General features: G+C 43.2%; 1 protein-coding gene across 2 annotated transcripts; it reads left to right on the top strand.

Moving 5' to 3' along the window:
* The first annotated feature begins 705 nt into the window (after window positions 1-705).
* Window positions 706-19,498, top strand: ttc21b (tetratricopeptide repeat domain 21B). 2 transcript variants are annotated; one of them, XM_018741615.1, is made up of 30 exons: window positions 706-746; window positions 841-895; window positions 2,767-2,896; window positions 3,094-3,204; window positions 3,516-3,682; window positions 3,994-4,116; window positions 4,594-4,751; window positions 5,820-5,904; window positions 6,892-6,990; window positions 7,220-7,412; window positions 7,887-7,984; window positions 9,759-9,959; window positions 10,140-10,269; window positions 10,478-10,635; window positions 11,093-11,317; window positions 12,094-12,332; window positions 13,058-13,130; window positions 13,278-13,388; window positions 13,539-13,677; window positions 14,019-14,125; window positions 14,265-14,453; window positions 15,575-15,685; window positions 15,780-15,861; window positions 16,031-16,181; window positions 16,490-16,651; window positions 16,838-17,033; window positions 17,464-17,688; window positions 17,927-18,047; window positions 18,158-18,225; window positions 19,133-19,498. In XM_018741615.1, exons 2-30 carry the CDS (start codon window positions 863-865, stop codon window positions 19,208-19,210), a joined length of 3,963 nt encoding a protein of 1,320 aa, XP_018597131.1. In that variant the 5' UTR covers window positions 706-746; window positions 841-862; the 3' UTR covers window positions 19,211-19,498. The 2 variants fall into 2 exon arrangements, with proteins under 2 accessions (XP_018597131.1, XP_018597130.1); XM_018741614.1 differs by lacking the exon at window positions 706-746 and having other exon boundaries at window positions 757-895.
* Window positions 19,499-19,514: the final 16 nt, after the last annotated feature.

Genomic DNA, 19,514 nt, shown 5'->3' with positions numbered 1-19,514 from the left:
GGTAGAGTGGGTTGTGCGTGTGGTGGCGTTATTAGTTAGAGTTCTCCAGCCTGATGATGGCCTGCGAGAAGAAGCTGTCCCGAGCCTGCAGGCTGCTGGTAGCAGCGAGAGCAGTGAGTCCGTGGCTCGGGTGGCTGGAGTCTTGATTTTATTATTGAAGGATTCATGACTTTGTGTTCACATAAATATATTTGGAGAACTTAAATATATACTTATTGCAGTGCTCTGATTCTAAATTCAGCTTGAATAGTTCCCCAAAGTTGTGGACAGGAGGAGGCTGCGGGCAGGTTCTTCCACTTCGGAAATGTAAAACTGCCACATTATATTCATTATTCTTCATTCAAAGTAATTATGGGAACGTGATTTAAATCTTCGGATCATCGCTACAACCTAAATGGCGGACAGCTTTCCAGCTTTCCAGCGTTCCGCGGAGTAAAACTTCGATTCCCCGAAACAAACCTCTTCTCCATTTCCCACGAGGAAAAAACCAACAACGGACAAACAACACGACACCGCCCAAACAGGGGATAACAGGCACCCCCTCGTGGACAGTTTACCGGCTTCCCTAGTTACTGCGCGGAAGTTGACTCCCATTGGCTAATTCATCGCTTCTCATAGCGACTGCAAAGAAGTTGACTCTCATTGGCTATTTCACCAGTTCCCCCCGCTACCTCATGGACGTGAATTCTCATTGGCTTATCCATCGGTTTCCTTAGCTACCACACGGAAGTGGAGGAAGCTTTTTGGTAACTGAGACGCTAAACATGGCCGGAAATAAGTGATAAGTTTATCTATGTATCGCTGCTGAAATCGTCACTTATCCTGTCTTCTCTTTTTCAGAAGTGTTAACTCATAAGATGCAATGGCAGACTTAGAGGATGATGAGTTTATGTTGGTAAGTTTGTATGGTATTCGTGTTCACTCACTAACCGCCGAGGTTATACGAGTTAACATACATGCTGCTGCTATTACGCGTGTCTGTTCTCGATAATTCCTAATATGAGTTAAATTAGTGATTTCAACCTGACCAGCGCAGGCTCACGGCGGTTTGATTGCGCCGCGCTGCCCTCGTCTGTTTGTAACTGCTCCCATTTACGTCATCACACACGTTCTAAGATCATTTTTTGCCTAGTAAACAATAATGCATGTTTTCTGTGTCAGCATGCAAATTATTGTTTACTTTATATAGGCAAAAAATAATCTTTTTACAGTCTGGTATTCATTCACTCATCCACTCACGTACTTGTAGGTGTCTGGAAGATTTTTAGTGTGCAGTCTAACATTAAAATAATAAGCCAGCCAGGTCAGGCTGTGCTGGATTGTTATGTACTTGGCTGTTTAGTTTGCATGATAAATGAGTTGGTGGAACAGTCTGTACACTTTGTTCCATGAATGATACTATTTAGCAGTATTTGCATTAGCAGGAACACACTGTGACTGTGCCTGTACACAGCATCTCTCCTTTACACACTCCCTGTCCCTCACTTTTACCTTCTTAAGTGGTAAGAATGTCATTTCGGTATGCAGTCACTGATGGTGTTTCAGTTTATGGATTCAAATCCCACTGCTCTGCTGATCATACCCAGCTCTTCCTCTCCTTTCCACCTGGAGCATCAGACATTTCCGCACGCATTGCTGCCTGCCTGCCTGTCGGACATCTCTTCATGGATGTCTGATTACCAGCTCCAACTCAACCTCTTCAAAACAGAGATCCTACACCTCCATCTGGCCTGTCTTCCTGTCATAATCTCTCGATTAAACTGGACAACTCATGCATTTTGCCTACCTCCTTAGCTAAGAGTATGGGAGTGATGATTGATTCAAGTCTATCATTCTCTCAGCACATCGAAACCACAACCTGGAGCTGAGGACACATCTTGCATAACATCCGCAGGAAACGTCCTTACATCACTACTGACTCTGTGCAACTACTGTCCAGGCCATGGTGACATCCCATCTGGACTACTGTAACTCTCTCATGTGTGGCCTTCCCGCTACTGCCATCAAACCTCTACAGCTGATTCAGAATGCTGCTGCACGAGTTGTGTTTCATTTGCCAAAGCATTCCCACGTATCTCCTCTACTCATTTCTCTCTACTGGCTTCCTATAGCTGCCAGAATCAAATTCAAGACCCTGGTTATTGTCTACAAATGCATTAATAGAACTGCTTCTACTATTTACAAGACTTGATCAACCACTACACACCAACCAGACCCCTTCGCTCGTCTACTTCTGCTCGCTTGGTGGTCCGAAAAGTAAAGCACGGAGGTTCTCGGTTCTGGCTCCGTTGTGGTGGAACGACCATCCCCTCTCACTCAGAACTGCAGAAACTCTGTCTACATTCAAGAAGGGTCTGAAGATTCACCTTTTCCAGATTCACTTTGCCCAAGATCTCTCCAGCTCATGTATGGTGTAAATGTTCATGTACCGTAACTTCATGATCATCCCCAGATAACCCTTTACACAGCCGCTACTCCTGTATTGTATATAAATGTTTGTGTACCTTAAAAAAAAAAAGAAAAATTGTAGGCAGGTTATAAGATTCATCTATCCTGAGTTTTATGCACCTACTCGAGCGATGAACATCGGTGCATCAAGTGGAAAGAAACAAACTAGGTTTACTTAAGAATCACACGTCTGCAACTATGTCTTTTTCTCCTAATGTAATGCACAAATTGTATTTCTCTGAGATGTATGTCACTTTTCTCCAAAGCGACATACATCTGCTAAATGAATAAATGTATCTTTAAATTGCATTTTTCCAGGCCTTGATCAATTACTATTGCCAGGAGAAGTATTTCAATCACATATTCAACACTGCAAGTGAGGCTCAAAGAAAACTCGGCAATGACCCCATTTTCACTTTTTACCGCGCTTATGGCATTCTCATGCAAAGTAAGTTTGTTCAACTACATTGTTTTTGCCCATACACTAAATACTGTCAAACATAAATGAGTAAACATTAATATTTCATTTACTTATGCTGAATGCCCTTAATTGCAGTAGTTTAAATGTGTTCAGTGTTTGCATGCTCTCTGTCGTGTGTTAACGTTTTCCAGTACTTTACTGGCTGACATTGTTTTTGGTTGCAGACAGAATACAGGAAGCTATTCATGAGCTGGAATCAATAAAAGACGGTCGAGATGTGTCACTGTGCACAATGATGGCGCTTGTTTATGCCCACAAAAAATGCCAAAACCCAGGTCAGTTTGATGCTTGGTTCTTTTTTTCTTGAGTTGTGCCCAGCACAGCGCACAGATGCAGTGAAACGAGTGCTTTTACACATTTTTCTAAACTGCTGTTGACCTTTTCCTTAGATAAAAGGTAGAAAACCCTGAAACACAGACCTTGTCTGGAAGTTTCCAAAATATAACATTTCTATGAAAGTTGTCCAAACTCTTTTATCAGCTGTCATATTGTTTCAAATTTATTGGAAGTGGGTTACGGTTAGTCGTTATGAAGTCCTTACAATGACGCAAGCAGCTGTAAAAATTTGGGGAAAAAACGTCTCTAGATCGGGAAGCCATTCAGGAGCTTGATGCCAGGGTGAAGGAGGACCGGAAGGGTGCTAGCCCCAAGGGCCTTTACTATGCCGGCCTGTTCCTCTGGCATCTGGGCCGCAACGACAAAGCCAGGGAGTACATTGAGAGGATGATAAAGATCTCCGGTGGTGTAAAAGAGGTCAGTACCCTGATGCAGTTAATTTCTAACAGTATGTAACTAGAAATATTGATTTTCATTATTTTCTGCATAAATGGCTTCACTTTATTGATTGTACTTTTTGTTGTCTGAAGTATGAATATAAATAATAATATAGTCACATTGTCCTAATTGCTATTGGGGGATGTCTTACATATTATGCAAAGCATTTAAAATACTTATTTCAGATATGAATCATATTTATTGCATGAGATTATTATTTTCGGAGAAACAGCTGCAGATCACAGTGACCCTGATTATCCTTTCTAACTTTGGGATTAACGTCTGTTCAGGGGATAATCCTGAAAGGCTGGATTGATCTGACATGTAATAAGGATGCGTACGCCAAGAAAGCTGGGAAATACTTTGATGAGGCTCTGAAGGAGAAAGCTGACATCTTTGCTCTCATGGGAAAGGTAACTGGGGAAGTACCGGCTTTGGCTCTGAACATTTCTTCTCCTTCTGGTCCTGATCTGTGAGGTTTTTGACGTTATTGCTTGTTGTATTAATAGAGAACACAGGAATGGTAAGCGAATTGCTGTTTTACCTTTCAGTAAGTGTTTAGTTGTTTTGTTAAATGAAAATCATTAAGGCAGTGCTGATACTTTTCTGGAGCAGAGCAATATGAAGAAGTATATTATACATGTTGAGTAAATCTTTTGTCGTTATTGAAAGATGTGCTAATGAGGTCTGGAGGAAGTGCTGCACCTCTCAGTGCTCGAGGTGAATTATGAAAACTTTCAGTTCCATTCCATAATTCCAGTTCAGAAGATATTTGTAGTTATTTCTCGATAATTTTAAAGGCTAGTAAATACTCTTCTGTATTCGGACTCATTTATTATGTACGGAATGGTTTTGGACAAATGAGGTCATATTCATCTCTAACTTTTCAGGCACAGTATTGTGAGTTCCGCCAGAATTACTCTGGAGCTTTGGAGACCATCAACCAGGTGATTGTGAGTTTCCCACGCTTCCTGCCTGCCTTCATTAAGAAGATGAAGCTTCTTCTCATGCTTCAGGACTGGGAGCAGACTGTAGACGCAGCACAGAGGTGTGTTATTCGGTTCTGTTCTGTTCAGGATTTGTTTTCCAATACGGATACCAGAGCGTGCATAACGTAAACACAGCAATCGTTCAAGCAGACATGAGACTAGTTAAAGTTGGTTACATCACCACAAACACACAAAAGCAATTACACACAGAGACACGCACATACACACACACAGTCTGAAACTGCTTATCCCAAGCGGGGTCGTGGCGAACCGGAGCCTAACCCGACAGCACATGGCGCAAGGCTGGAGGGGGAGGGGACACACCCAGGACGGGACGCCAATCCACTGCAAGGCACCCCAAGCAGAACTCGAACCCCAGACCCGCCAGAGAGTAGGACCCAGCCAAACCCGCGGCTCAGCCGCACCCCTTCAAAAGCAATTAGTACTGTGCAATTTTAGACGTCACTGTGGTAAAATCTGGAATCCTATAGAAAAGAGAAAAGACTACTCTAAAGCTCATTGGCTGCCCAGAGCCTCTGGGCATGATAAATATATAAAGCGGGGTTTGACCAAGATCAAGACAGGTTTGGTGGGCCTCAAGCTAGCCCGCTGTAAGGCCGACTGCTGAAGCTCAGTGGGTGAGAGAATAGTGGCGTTACATCTCATGTCTATAAATGTTTGGTTTGTCTGACTTGTCTGTGGTACAGTAAGAATCTTCACAGAATTTTTATGTGACAGTTACGTGACTGTCGTGTTCTTCACCTTGACCTTGTAGCCATTCTGTTGTCCATTAAGATGAAGTGATTCAGTGGGACCTGAAACCTAGGCTCGCAACATGAACAGATCCCGTATTTGGCACTGCCCAGGCCAGAAAGAACTTGCGGTCTAGCGACATACCGGACTGTGCTCTGGCACGCTCCGACTTGGCACGGCAGAGGAAAGCTGCCTATTGTTTCCCACGCAAACATCTTTTACAGATATGTTTTTTGTGTTGGTCGGCAAAGAAAACACAGTTTATGGATCCACTGTGACTGTTTCTGTGTCTGCATGGTTTTCAAAGTTTAATAACTCCCCCCCCAGCAATTATGTAATGATGTACAACACACAAACGTTCTGTCCGATTGCAGGCTGCTGCAGAAGGAGAAGAACAATCTGGAAGCTCTTAGAATGCTGGCCCTTCATTCCTTGTGCCGAGAAGGAGACATCAGTGAGGTATGGTTTGGCACAGTGCTGAAGACCCTACTCTACCACATACACCCTAAGGATGCATGACTTCCCCTAACATAACCTCAGAAACAAAGACCGGAGTGTTAGAACTTTACTTGAGAATCTGTGCCATGCCAGTCTTTCATACAACATAATGCCTCCTTGTCAGTGATCCTCAGCTTGCATGGTTTACGACTTCAAATGGCCCGAAAAAACAAGTGCGCCCCTAACTTGGTGAGCCATAAACCCAGGCTGAATATCTGCCCCAAAAATGAGAGGTGATAGGACAGACGTTAGGGTGGGAGGTTGCATGCTCAAGGTTGTCGGTCCCTGTCACCATATGCGTCTGGTTGTTGGCGATTGGAAACAAGCCCCTTTGTTTGCTGACGTCCTGCGTGATTCCTTCTCCCCGCTGTGACTCAGCCGTTGTGACTTAATTAATTGCCTTTCGTGGGAGTTTTTAGGATTGTGGTGGCTGCAGAGTCAGTCCCTCCCTCTGGGTTTGCAGGAGCCTTAATGTAAACAGGCCTGGTGGCTCACTGTGTTTGTGTTGGACAAAAACGACACTCTCAGAAGAAAAGTGAGCTCTTACTCTTACATGCAGACACACACACACGCACACACACAACCGAACACATACGGGCAGAACAGATCCACACAGAGGACAAACAGCTGCAGCAGAAGACGCGGAAAGTGCACACACTCCCACACACGCATCTGCTCGAACCTGCGCACGCATAACAGCGTAAACACTTACGTCAAACTTCTTTAGCCCCTCTTCACAAACACTTTATAGAATTTACTGTGTAAATAAGGTGTTGTCTGAGGTTTTGCAAAAGTCAACATCTGGCCGCTCATTTCTTGGAATCAGTAAAGATGATCCTGTCAGTTCAGCTAAAAACATTGACTATTAATTCTTTTAATACTGCTTTGTGCATTAATGAATTATAGTATTAAGTGTTTTTCATTATAATGCTTGTTTTATTTGTTCAGTCCATCAACCATCTCACCAATCTTGTGAGCAACCTGGAAGTACATGAGCCTGACACTCCAGAACTCTTCTACAGGATGTCATTAGCTTTTACCCGAGTGGTAAGAATCCACTGACCTAATAAAAACAAACCAGTCTTGTTTCATAGACCTTGTTCTCATCTGTATTACATATCCAAATTAATGGAAAATTCAGTATGATTCCAAACAAAGTCTTCTTGGGATCTCTTTCTTGTGAGATGGTTACTACTCAAATCAGTAGCAGTCTTTTACCTCCAGTTGGTGAACTGTGCATATATATATACTGTGAAAATAAATCTTAATTTCTCAGTGTGGGAGAAATGAGAAGATCCTCCAGCAGACCCACACCATGGTAGACAGAGCTTTCTCGCGTTCTTCGGGGGACTCTGAACTGGCTACAGAGTTGGGCTTCCAGTTTGTCCTACAGGGCAGGATCAAGGAAGCCATCAAGTGGTACAAGACGGCCATGACTCTCGATGAAACGAGCATCTCGGCACTGATTGGTATGACACATTCACCTGAATTCATACATACAAATGTGTCAAGGTCTGAACATCACTGTTTGCCCTGTAATGGTTTATAGACTGGAGTACATGACAGTATCAGGCTGAACATTTACATTTATTCATTTAGAAGATGCTTTTGTACAAAGCGATGTACATCTCAGCAAAAGTACAATTTATGCATTACATTAAGAGAAGAAGACATAGCTGCAGACATGAAAGTCTCCAGTAAACCTAGTTTGTTCCCTACCACTTGCTGCACTGAGGTTCATCATTCGAGTAGGTGCATAAAACACAGGATAGACAAATCCTGATACTCTCCTACCTTTTTTTAAAAAATAATATTAAGATACACACGACTGTTCTGTATAAACACTATTTGTCTCTAAAAGAGATCCTCTATGTAGCTGACATTGTCACTGTGGCTGAAGCTCCCTACCTTTCTCATGAGTCACTTTGTCCCTGTGCCGGCAGGCATTATCAGGTGTCAGCTCATTGAGGGGCACCTGGAAGATGCAGAGCAACAGCTCGAGTTTCTCACAGAGATCCAGCAGTCCATTGGAAAGTCAGGGGTAAGGCATTTGGAAATCCCTTGTTCTCTGAGGTGCAGGAGATCCATGAAAGTGCAGTATTGCCAGTAATGCTTCATTGGTGCTTCTGCATGGTTTACTCTTGGCAGACCAGCACAGGGAACCTGTGTTTATTCAAATCACATGTCCTTTACAGAGCCTGACCTATGGAAAGCTGACTTTGGTTGTTGACTTATTTTTGATTTTTCCCTCATCTTCTCTGAGGTTTGTGACTTATTTCGTAACAACCGCAATAAACAGGCCAATCGGAGAGATTGGCACTACAAAGTACCACTCTGGGACATCTGAAAACAGATGTGTTATCCAACTAATAGACATTCTGGAGATGGTAGCTGTTAAGGTCCTGATCTCATTTCAAAGGTCACTTTTATCTTATTTCAGGAATCATATTAATGTGTTTCCGATAAAAGGCATACATCTGAAGCCAAGTGCTGCTTATGGAATGAGTTTGGGAATAAACTGAATTTTCATTTCTTTTTAACATCTTGGTGTTGTGCTTGATATAGATAGCTGTAAATAGTAATACTGTCATTAAACAATTTTCCAAGTTAGAGTCAGGGTGGGTGAGGGGGCGCGGTGGTGCAGCGGGTTTCACCAGGTCTGGGGTTCGAGTCCCGCTTGGGGTGCCTTGCAGTGGATTGGCGTCCCATCCTGGGTGTGTCCCCTCCCCCCTCCAGCTTTGCACCCTGTGTTGCCGGGTTAGGCTCCAGTCCGCCGTGACCCTGCTTGGGACAAGTGGTTTCAGACTGTGTGTGTGTGTGTGTGTGTTTGTGAGTCAAGGTGGTCTGAAGCCTATCCTGGAAATGCAGGGTGCAAGGCTAAGAACAGTACACCCTGGATGGGCTACATCGCAGCGTAGCCACACACACAAAGTGGGCAATCTAGTCACCAGTTCACCAGAAATACCTGTGTTTGGATTGTGGGAGGAAACCCACACACAGATTGGGAGAACATGTAAACTCCACATACGATGAGCCGGATGCACAGGATGAACTCTCAGAACCACAGACTTGAAAATGGTCAACAATTTGGCTTCGGTCATTTACTGTTAAAGTGACCCTTTTTTTTCAAAACAATACATTCAAAGTGATTAGTTATTTATAAAGGGGGTGCGGTGGCGCAGTGGGTTGGACCAGGTCCTGCTCTCCAGTAGGTCTGGGGTTCGAGTCCCGCTTGGGGTGCCTTGCGGCGGACTGGCGTCCCGTCCTGGGTGTGTCCCCTCCCCCTCCGGCCTTACGCCCTGTGTTGCCAGGTTAGGCTCCGGTTCCCTGCGACCCTGTATGGGACAAGCGGTTCAGAAAATGTGTGTGTGTAGTTATTTATAAGAAATACTGGTATAAACAGACCTTGAAAGAATTTTATTTTTAATAAAAAATAACCTTGATTTTGTATGAAAAATGTTAATAATGATATGTGGACTGGGTTAGTATTTGCCTGAGGCTCATGATATGAGTTACATAACTGTATTACTGACCAGGAAAAGCTCTTCAGAATCGGAGGCCATGTCAAACAAACATATATTTTTACAGAGGGTTATGCCAAATTCCGTTTTCTATGGTACTTCTTGATTTGTGCTCTTTGGAGAATAGCAACTGTTCCTTGAATAACACTAGTCGCAGTGTTGTTCTTCCTGTGTGTTGCACTTTTGTTTCTGTTTTGGCCTTTTTGAGCTCTGTTCAGTGTACCTTTCGCTCTTACAAGGCCTGGGCTGCAACTCTACTTGCTTCTTCAAGATCTCGGTGGGGTTTTCGCACAGGAGCTGCTGTACCTGCGTGCGGTTCTGGCCGCAAAAAAGAACAAGTCGGTGGAGGAGGTGAGCGCCCTTCTGAACGACGCTGTGGACACACACTTCTCCGGCCTGCATGGTTTACCACTTGGGCTGCAGTACTTTGAGAAGCTTAATCCTGACTTCCTGCTGGAGATCGTCAAGGAGTACCTCGCCCTGTGTCCCACCAAAGTAAGGTTGCTGTTGCACCTGTTTAGTAATGTAGTATGATGTATGGTTTCATCATCTCAATAATCCTTAAGATAACAAACAGAATAGTTTTTTGGGGAAACATTCCACAACAGAGATTGGATATCATAGGAAGTGTCGATAATGGATAGAAGGTGATTAATGTCATGTCCTTCCTTGCAGCCACCTGCCCCGGGCCAGCCTCCATCTCCCCAGCTCCAACACAGCGCTTCAGTGCTTGAGGCTGTAGTGAAGACCGTCCCAGGACTCCTGCAGGCGGTTTACCTAATGGCTAAAGTTAAGTTCCTCTCAGGTGAGAGCACTACCTACACTCGCTTTTACCTCCACTTAAACATTTAAGTCGGTATAATTTTCTGTAATCTAATGTATCGTGTCAGGGGTTTTATCCTGGAGTATAGTAGGCGGAATGAGGTTCTGCAGGCATATATGGATTGACAAAGAAGATAGTATAATCAGGGTAATACAAAGGAATAAAAGCTGTATATGTTTCTGCCATGCAGGTGACATTGAGTCTGCTCAGAGCAGTTTGCAGCACTGCCTGGACCAGAACCCATCTCATGTTGAGGCCCACCTTCTTATGGCCCAGATCTACCTCCTGCAGGGCAATTTCAGACTCTCTTCTCAGTCTCTGGAACTCTGTCTCAGCTACAACTTTGAGGTGAGACTTGTGGTGTTACCTATACTACGTGACCTACAGTACCAGTCAACAGCGTGAGTATGCTTGAGGGGGAAAAAGATTGTTGTTCTCGAGGTATTTGGTTAACAAGTTTGATCAGGAAATCAGTTCCCAAAGATTTAAAACTTGTGAGTCGCTTTGCTTTTACTATTTCATATCCAGTTCGTGTCGTACAAACATTACCCAGGTCTGCTCAGACTTTGGGCTCGTTTTGTCTTTTATTTTTCCTTGTCCAGAAATTGCTCATTTATGCTGCTGGATATTTAACTGGAGCAATAAAGAGCCTTGTAGAAAGTGCAGTACAAAAAGGATCCCGACAACTGGACATTGTTTTTTCTTTTTCAAATAAGTTAAATTCACGGCTCAGTGTTATATGTCGAAATATGGCAGGATTGTGAAATGTTGGCTCTGACTGTTGACTCGGTTCCTTGTGTCCCAGATTCGGGAGCATCCCCTGTACCACCTGATCAAGGCCCAGGCACAGAAGAAGATGGGGGAGCTGCAGGAAGCCATCCAGACCTTGCAGATGGCCCTGAGCTTGCCAGGAGTGCGGCGAGCAGCAGGCTCTGCCAAGTCCAAGAACAAACGGGTAGAGCTGAGTTCTGCTGACTGTGTGTCCGTCTACCTGGAGCTCGCAGAGGCCCACTGGCTCAACGGAGAGCAGGTTAGGTGACCCACAGAGATTGGAACAGGTTCACATAACTCTGTGTCTCATTATTCCTTTTTCTCTACACAGCACACCAAGACTATTATCGTACAGTCCTGGAGGGCTGCGGTGCAGCCAGTTTTCCGTTCCGGCACCAAACCACCTGTTTCAGCGACGTTTCTTGACTGAACATTTTTTCTGTGTTCTTATTGGTGTAATGAGAGGTGGAAAATCTTGGCTGTCCAGGACTGGAATTGAATAGCTCTTCTGTAGATGGATGGGTTGCCCCATATCACTGTCTGGTGAAAGACCACAGGCTAATTAATTTTTTTCCATTACATCCTTTTCCTGTGTTTGACAGTTTTTTTTTTTTCCCCTGTTGGTTTTGCATAATTGCCCATGATCATGGTTTCATGGCACACTGCAGCAAAACAAGATAAACCCCATCTGCAGAGCTCAGATAAACTAACATAGGTTGGTTAATAATACCAGAGGAATCAACTGCTTCAGTTGCATATTTTAGAAAAAACATTTGAACTTGTGTAGATCAGCAAGTTTACCATTTAAGCAGAGCTTTTTCAATGCTGGCCATCTTATCTTAAGCAAGTTGCCCATGAGTCTGAAATGAGTATGTTTCTGAGTGGGAAAATTGCATTGACTTCTGCTCTTGGATTTCCTGCCAACTTCAGAAACATGTAGTTTCCTTTTGTCTCCTTCCCTTTTGTTTTGCTTTATGTGTGCCTGAGAAATCAAGAAAAAACAGTATTTTTGAGTGTGAACATTTGCATCTCCAGCACGAGGCTGCCAAAGTAATGCAGGACGCCATCAATGAGTTCACGGGCACTTCCGAAGAGCTGCGGGTGACAATCGCCAATTCCGATTTGGCTCTGTTGCGAGGGGACACTGAGCTGGCCTTGAACATGCTCAGAAACGTCACCCCAGAGCAACCCTACTATATTCAGGCCAAGGAGAAGATGGCTGACATCTACCTAAACCACAGGAAGGAGAAGCGCCTCTATGCTAGCTGCTACAGGTGAAGAAAATTTCTCATATCATCCATGAGTACAGATGAGAGAAAGAGAACTTCGTCATGCGTGGTTTATGTACGATCAGCTGCTGGAAGTGAGGAGAAAACCTGCTGGTATTCCTGCTTTCTAAACGTGAGGTGTACCATCTCGATAGCCTCAAGATATATTGTATTATATTTCACTCCCGCTGTCCAAAGACATGTTTCAGGTGCACTGATGAATGTAGAGTGCCCTTACTCTTTGGTGTATGTGATTGCCCTGCAGTGGACTGGTGTCCCACCCAGGGTATACGCTGCTTTGTGTCCTGTACTGCTGAAGTAGGCTCCAGGCCACATAACCCTGCATTGGGATGGGATTACTGAAAAATAGATCATTGATGTTTTACTTCTACATAAAATATGCCCTCACTAGACCAGTTTGGTTCATTCAGAAGGCAACGAATTCATACCAGAGTTGTCAGTAATGTGTTATATCCTTTTGGAGACCTGTAAGTGCCGAACCCAGTCACAGACACATACCCAGTAGGGTCTTTGCTGGTTCAGCGGGGACAGGTTTTGGCTACAGAGAGAAAGCAAAATCTGTAGGCATATAGGCGCAGTAAATACCCACTTTGGAAGTAATCCGAAGGCATTAATGTAAAGAATTTCAATATTTTCTGTGATTAAATACAGAAGTTTTCAGTAGAGAATGTGCAACTTGATAATAATATAGGCATTCATTTGTTCCTCAGAGACTTGGTGGAAAGGTTGCCCAGTCCCCACACTTATCTTTTGCTGGGTGATGCCTATATGAATATCCAAGAGGTAAAATCACATCAGCAGTCAATATACATTTATGTTTACACCAAGTAGTTTAGCACTTTTTTCCAAGCTATTTTTAAGGATTGTTTGCGACTGAAAGATGCTATTGGAAGGACTTATTGTTTGTCCTGCTCTTAACGGAATCCACAGCCTGAAAAAGCTATTGAGATCTATGAACAGGCTCTGAAGAAAAACCCTACGGATGGAGCGGTTGCCAGCAAGATTGGTAAAGCTCTTGTCAAGACGCACAATTACATTAAGGTTTGTTTTGCGGAAAGAGTACAGTAGAAGAAATGCAGTGTGTTGTTTTGTGTAACTCTATGAGTTGCATTGCCGGATGTCATAGACATTCTGTTGTAATGTTTTGTTTTCCCAACAGCCGTTTTAATTGGAGCTTTTATTTTAAAACAGGCAATAAATTACTATGAAGCTGCTCTCAAGAGCGGCCAGCAGAACTTCCTGCGCTACGACCTGGCAGAGCTGCTACTGAAGCTGCATCAGTATGAGCGATGTGAGAGGCTTCTGCACGAGGCTTTGAAACACGACACAGGTATGCCAGACGCCTCCCGCATGAGAGGCCAGCAGTGTTCCTGCAGGAAACAAGCTCGGCAGTGTCTGGAAGATGGTGACTAACAAAGCATCGCTGAGAATTTTCCGCTAAGCTTCTCCAAAAGCCTTTGTCTTAATGAACATTTCAAATCAATTTTTAAAAATCTAATACTATTAATCACATTTAAAACCCAAGACCTATTGATTCATATAATTTAGCATGTATTTCAGATATTTAACCTCGCTTGTCTGTGGGAAAGTCTGACAGCCTTGGAGTTATTAACCAGATGCAATCGGTTGAAAGGTTAAAATGTTCTCTTTTTCACCGTGTTTCTTTATCAGTGAATGAGCTTCCGTCGTTGACAGAAGACTGCCGCTATCTGGTTCTGCTGGCGAAAATCCAAAGTAAAGTGGATAAGAATGAGGAGGCTCTGCTGTCCTTACAGAGGGTTAGTGTTCCCATCACTCGGCCGCAATGTGTGTTCCCCCCCCAGGCTCATTGCAAGTAAGACCTGTGTTTCTCAGCGACATCCGAAGTCAATGTATGACGCACCCACCCACCCACTCTTTCGCTTGCGCATTCTCCAGGCTCGGGACGTGCAGGCCAGGGTCCTGAAGCGAGTCCAGCTGGAGCAGCCTGATGCTGTACCAGCACAGAAGAAGCTCGCTGCTGAGATCTGCTCTGAGATTGCTAAGCATTACACGTGCCAGAGAGACTATGAAAAGGCCATCAAATTCTACAAGGAGGCCCTTGTTTATTGCGAGAGCGACAGCAAGGTCAGTTCAGTTGTCGGTAAATCAAATGGTCTCTGTGGTTTGCTGCAGCTGCACTTTAGTCCCGCCTTCCGCTTATTTGAGTGGTCCAGTACGCAGCACTGTCTGGGGCTCCTATTGTCCTGGTTCCCTCAGCCCACTGTCTGTCATTTTACACACTGCAGAAATCTGTGCATGCCGTTAAATTAATTTAGATCATACGTACCAAATTCTTTAACTTTAGAATTATTTACCATCATGATTTGTTTTGCTTTTCTCCTTAGAGTTATTTTTAACTAGTATTTTACAGCTTTGTCTCAGCTGTCTTTGTATGTTAGATGTACTATACAAACAGCTATGGCTAGTTGTGGGGTGGAGGTAACCACAGCGGTGGGGCAGAGGCTAAGGGGCCACAAGCCTTCGCACAAACTAAGAGTTTTATTGCAAAAAAACAGCAAAACAAGATGGGAGTAAAGCCCTTGGCCAAACATTAAATTATCAAGCACCAACAGAAATGCTTATCAACAACTCATCAGACCTTTAGATGACCATAACATCTGAAACACAGCTCAGCAGTCCTATTCCTCCTGCCCCTTTCCTACTCTCTCCACTTTCTCACATCAGCTGCTAAGGTATCCCTGTTGATGGGTCCTCACTTGTCAGCAGCTGGTCATTGCTCTGGCAGGGCAGGGGCACACAGGGGGAGCTGTCCATCAAATTACATCCTACCCCATGCAATGACTTTATCACTCACTAGTACACACCACTAACCATTTTTCACTCATTAATACAGCAGAACAATGTAAAACACACCCGTTCAGTCCATCATAGTGACACACATGAAGGGCAAATTAGTCACCAGTTCACATGAAACAGGTGTATGGACCATGGGAGAATAGGAAAATAATGATTGTTTCTGTTGCTTAGACATGCAAAAGCAAACCTTTGCTAAATGGTAAGGTATTGCACTGCAGAAAAGTTAACCCTCTTGCATTATTACCGTTCACCAAGTCTGCGAACGTAGCCACTATGCTACCTGTTGTCCAAAGAAGGTGACCTGATTTTTATTGTAAAATCTGTTCTAATTATGTAAGGTATCCTCTTCTTCAGAGTAAAATGGTAAATAAGCATTATTTTTTCACCAGCTGATGCTAGAGCTGGCCCGGTTATATCTCAAGCAAGATGATGTTGACGCCTGCCAGCAGCAGTGCAGTGCGTTGCTGAAGAGCGACCAAGTTAATGAAGCTGCAACCGTGGTCAGTCCTCCTCAAAAGATTTTACCGTTCATATTTTTCCGAGACGGTCATCACGGTTGCTGGCCAATAAACCGCCCTGGTGTTTTCCTCCCAGATGATGGCAGACCTGATGTTCAGAAAGCAGGACTACGAGCAAGCCGTTTTCCACTTTCAACAGCTGCTGGAACGTAAACCAGGTGTGATGGAGTTTTGTTCCTCTCACGCTAGCAAACGCAGCTTGTACAAGAAATCATGAAAAGACATTAGTCAGAAAAGAGCTTGAATAAACACAGTCTGATACATGGTGCTGAGTGTTACCTGTTGAAAATGGGGGTGTGTAAGCTCTTTCACACATGTTCTTCTAAGACAACTACCCAACGCTGTCACGTCTAATCGACCTGTTGAGGAGAACAGGAAAGCTGGAGGAAGTTCCGAGGTTTCTGGAGATGGCAGAAAAGCATTTTTCACGGGCTAAATTTGACCCTGGATTTAACTACTGCAAAGGACTTTATTTGTGGTAGGCCTTTAAATTATTATTCTTAACCATTATTTAGTGGACACTATTTTCCAAAGCCATTTATGGTGACAAAATTCATATTCTAAGCTATTGACAATTATTCAGCATTTGTATTATATCAATTTAAGATTCATATACAACAGGTTGCTGGATTGCAAGGCAATGGCTCTCACCACTTCACAACCTGCTACTCCCAAGAGTTGCATTTCCAGTTTGAAGAGTTACATTCTTCTGCCTATTGCTATCATTATGTAGCGCTCAACACGGCAGTTCTACAGTGCTTAACAGTCTGTTGTTCTGGCATAAAGGTACACAGGGGAACCCAACGATGGATTACGGCACTTCAACAAGGCACGGAAAGACAACGATTGGGGTCAGAATGCTGTGTACAACATGATAGAAATCTGCCTGAATCCGGATAATGAAACCATGGGAGGAGAGGTGTTTGAGAACCTTGATGGTGACATGGGGTCAGTTGAAACTTCAGCAGCTCTTTCTTGCTTTGATTTAAGGTAGCTGTTATTGTTTGCACTGGAATCTGCAAGACAAGGGATATTTTCCCTTGAATTAATTCTTATGAATGTCTACCTCGTGACAGCATATGCATAAAGATTCATTTCCAGTGTTCTCTGCCTTGTTTTATTCACTCTGTCCAGAAACTCCACTGAGAAGCAGGAGTCAGAACAGCTGGCAGTGCGGACGGCGGAGAAACTCCTGAGAGAACTGAAACCGCAGACCCCCGATGGACACGTTCAGCTGAGGATCATGGAGAACTACTGCTTGCTAGCTACTAAGCAGAAGGCCAACGTGGAGAAAGCACTTAATGTTTTCACTGAGATTGTAAACAATGAGGTGGGTAAACACACATACTGAACACACCCCTAAGACAAATTATGGCCATATTTTAGCTTTCTTTATGTCCTCAGTTTTGTTTGCTTTTTTACACAAAACAAACCTGTAAAGGAGTTACCTGTGAAGTGCATTTATCTAAGGCAACTGAACTTACACCATGTACACAAGACTAAGTACTGGTAAAAACTGCCTTGCTTGATTGTTCCTTATCAGTTGTTATTTCAGTATTTCTCCAGTTTTTAACATGTTTAAGAGTTTCAAGGACTATGTCATTAAGGTCTTACTGCATGAAGATTTTCAGGTGCATTGTAGTAGGCTGCTGTGTCCGTGTTCCTCGTAGATCTGAAGCTGAATAAGTTGAAAGCTGGTAACAGGAGTCTGAAAACCTTCAGTGTTGCAGCTAAATGAAAATCATCCCATTGTTCTGCAGAAAGATCACGTGCCCGCTCTGTTGGGAATGGCCACAGCTTACATGATCCTCAAGCAAACCCCACGAGCCCGCAATCAGCTGAAACGCATCGCAAAAATGAGCTGGAACGTCATTGATGCCGACGAGTTCGAGAAGAGCTGGCTACTCCTGGCTGACATCTACATTCAGTCCGGAAAGTACGACATGGCTGGAGACCTCCTGAAACGGTGTCTCCATCATAATAAGGCAAGCATGGAAGAATATATGATCATATTAAGTCTTGTTAATTGTGTAGTTATGTGCTGTAAATTACGTGCCAATCTGTCATAAATTTTTAAATGAATTATCGTAGTTTTTATTGAGTTTTAAATATTATTAGCGTGTGGTCAAATGTATTAAATGTCTTTTGGCGGAAGAAACAAAACAACGGCAATGAAACATTTTTAAAAAGCATTTACTAACTCATTGTGTGTTCTCTTCACAGTCTTGCTGTAAAGCATATGAATACATGGGTTATATTATGGAGAAGGAGCAGGCATACAGAGACGCAGCAGTGAACTATGAAATGGCTTGGAAGTATGGGAATCAAACCAACCCTACCATTGGTATGCTGAAATTTAATTTGCCAGCTCTCTTCCCCTTTGACTTTGTATAACCCACTGTAATGAAATTATGCAACTATAGTAATGTTTTTCTTCAATTACCAATGTAACAGGATACAAGCTGGCGTTCAATTACCTGAAAGGAAAGAGACATGTTGATGCTATTGATGTATGCCACAAGGTAAGTACATGCATGCCTTTGGATTTCTGTTGTCTTCCTATTCCAGACTGAATTATGTACAAAATGTTTCCACCGAGTTGGAACGAGTTAAGCATCTCCATAGAATTTGTCCAGATTATGTTCTTTAAAATGGGGGGCTATTGTTGAAAGCACAAATGATTGGGAGTTTTTAGATCCTAAGGATTAATAACACTGTTGATGTGGTGTCCAGTGTAACAAGTGGTTGACAATCTTGGTCTTACATAATTTCCTTTAAAAAAAAAAAAAAGCATTACCATATGTAATCAGTTTTCACTGTTTCACTGACAAATTTCAAAACATAACTGCAGTGTCATGCAGCCTGTTGGTACATTAGGCACCTCACAGTGCCTGGACTGTGTAAGTAAGTGCAGGTTATGTGTGGAGCTGGCATGTTCTCCCTGTGTTTGCATAGATTTTCTCCCATAGTCCAGTGCAGTATATTTCAGATGGACTGGTGACCGAATTGCCTGTAGTGTGTTAAAGTGTGCATGATTCTGTGTATCCCTACCCTGCAATGGACTGATGTCCCATCCTGGGTGTACCCTGCCTAGACTAGGGGTAGGTTTCAGGTCACATTGACCCTGCATTAGGTTAAGTGATTATTGTTGGTGAGTGACTGAGTGAATTGTACCCACAAATTTGCAATGACTTCCACACTACATATGCACCCATGGGAGGCACTGCAATTTATATGGACTTCATAAAACTTTGGATGTCTCAAACAGAGAAAGATCCAAAATAGCAGATATATGTAAGTTCTGAATATATTGTTGCTTTCTGCAGGTTGAGCAGTTAATTTTTAGTGTGATTTTATGGGACACATGCAATAGAAATTGACAGACTGGCTCTTTGTTTCTTACCCACTAAATACTACAAATGTCCCCAGGTTCTGGATGCGCATCCTAATTATCCAAGGATGAGGAAGGACATTCTGGACAAGGCCCGAGCAGCACTGAGATCATAGGAACAACATTTAATGAATCTGTCTTTTCATTATGTAAAATAACTAGCTGAGATGGGATTCTGTAATGGTAGATACTGTGGAACCTAGTAATAATGCAAACAATATTTAAATTTACATGGACACTTCAAAAGCGTATCTACAATTCTGTAAATAGTGTATGACAGGTAAAACTCTCTCCCACTTTGTTCACACTACCTGCAGCGGTTCTTAAACCAAATGGCCGAGGATTCCTTTAAAAAGCTGATGAAAGCTAAGGAGCCCTCCTGTGAAAAATGTCCATAAATAAAATTGGAGGAAAAAAAAA

This window comes from Scleropages formosus, chromosome 12 (genome assembly GCF_900964775.1).
Source record: "Scleropages formosus chromosome 12, fSclFor1.1, whole genome shotgun sequence".
NCBI lineage: Eukaryota > Metazoa > Chordata > Actinopteri > Osteoglossiformes > Osteoglossidae > Scleropages > Scleropages formosus.
Note: the sequence above shows the minus strand (reverse complement) of the source record. Positions and strands in the feature narration are given on the sequence as shown.

Coding starts and splice junctions, on each gene's coding strand:
- ttc21b (XM_018741615.1), top strand. CDS start 863: ATGGCAGACTTAGAGGATGATGAGTTTATGTTG. Junction 896..2,766: donor AGGATGATGAGTTTATGTTG/GTAAGTTTGTAT, acceptor GCATTTTTCCAG/GCCTTGATCAATTACTATTG. Junction 6,991..7,219: donor CATTAGCTTTTACCCGAGTG/GTAAGAATCCAC, acceptor TTAATTTCTCAG/TGTGGGAGAAATGAGAAGAT.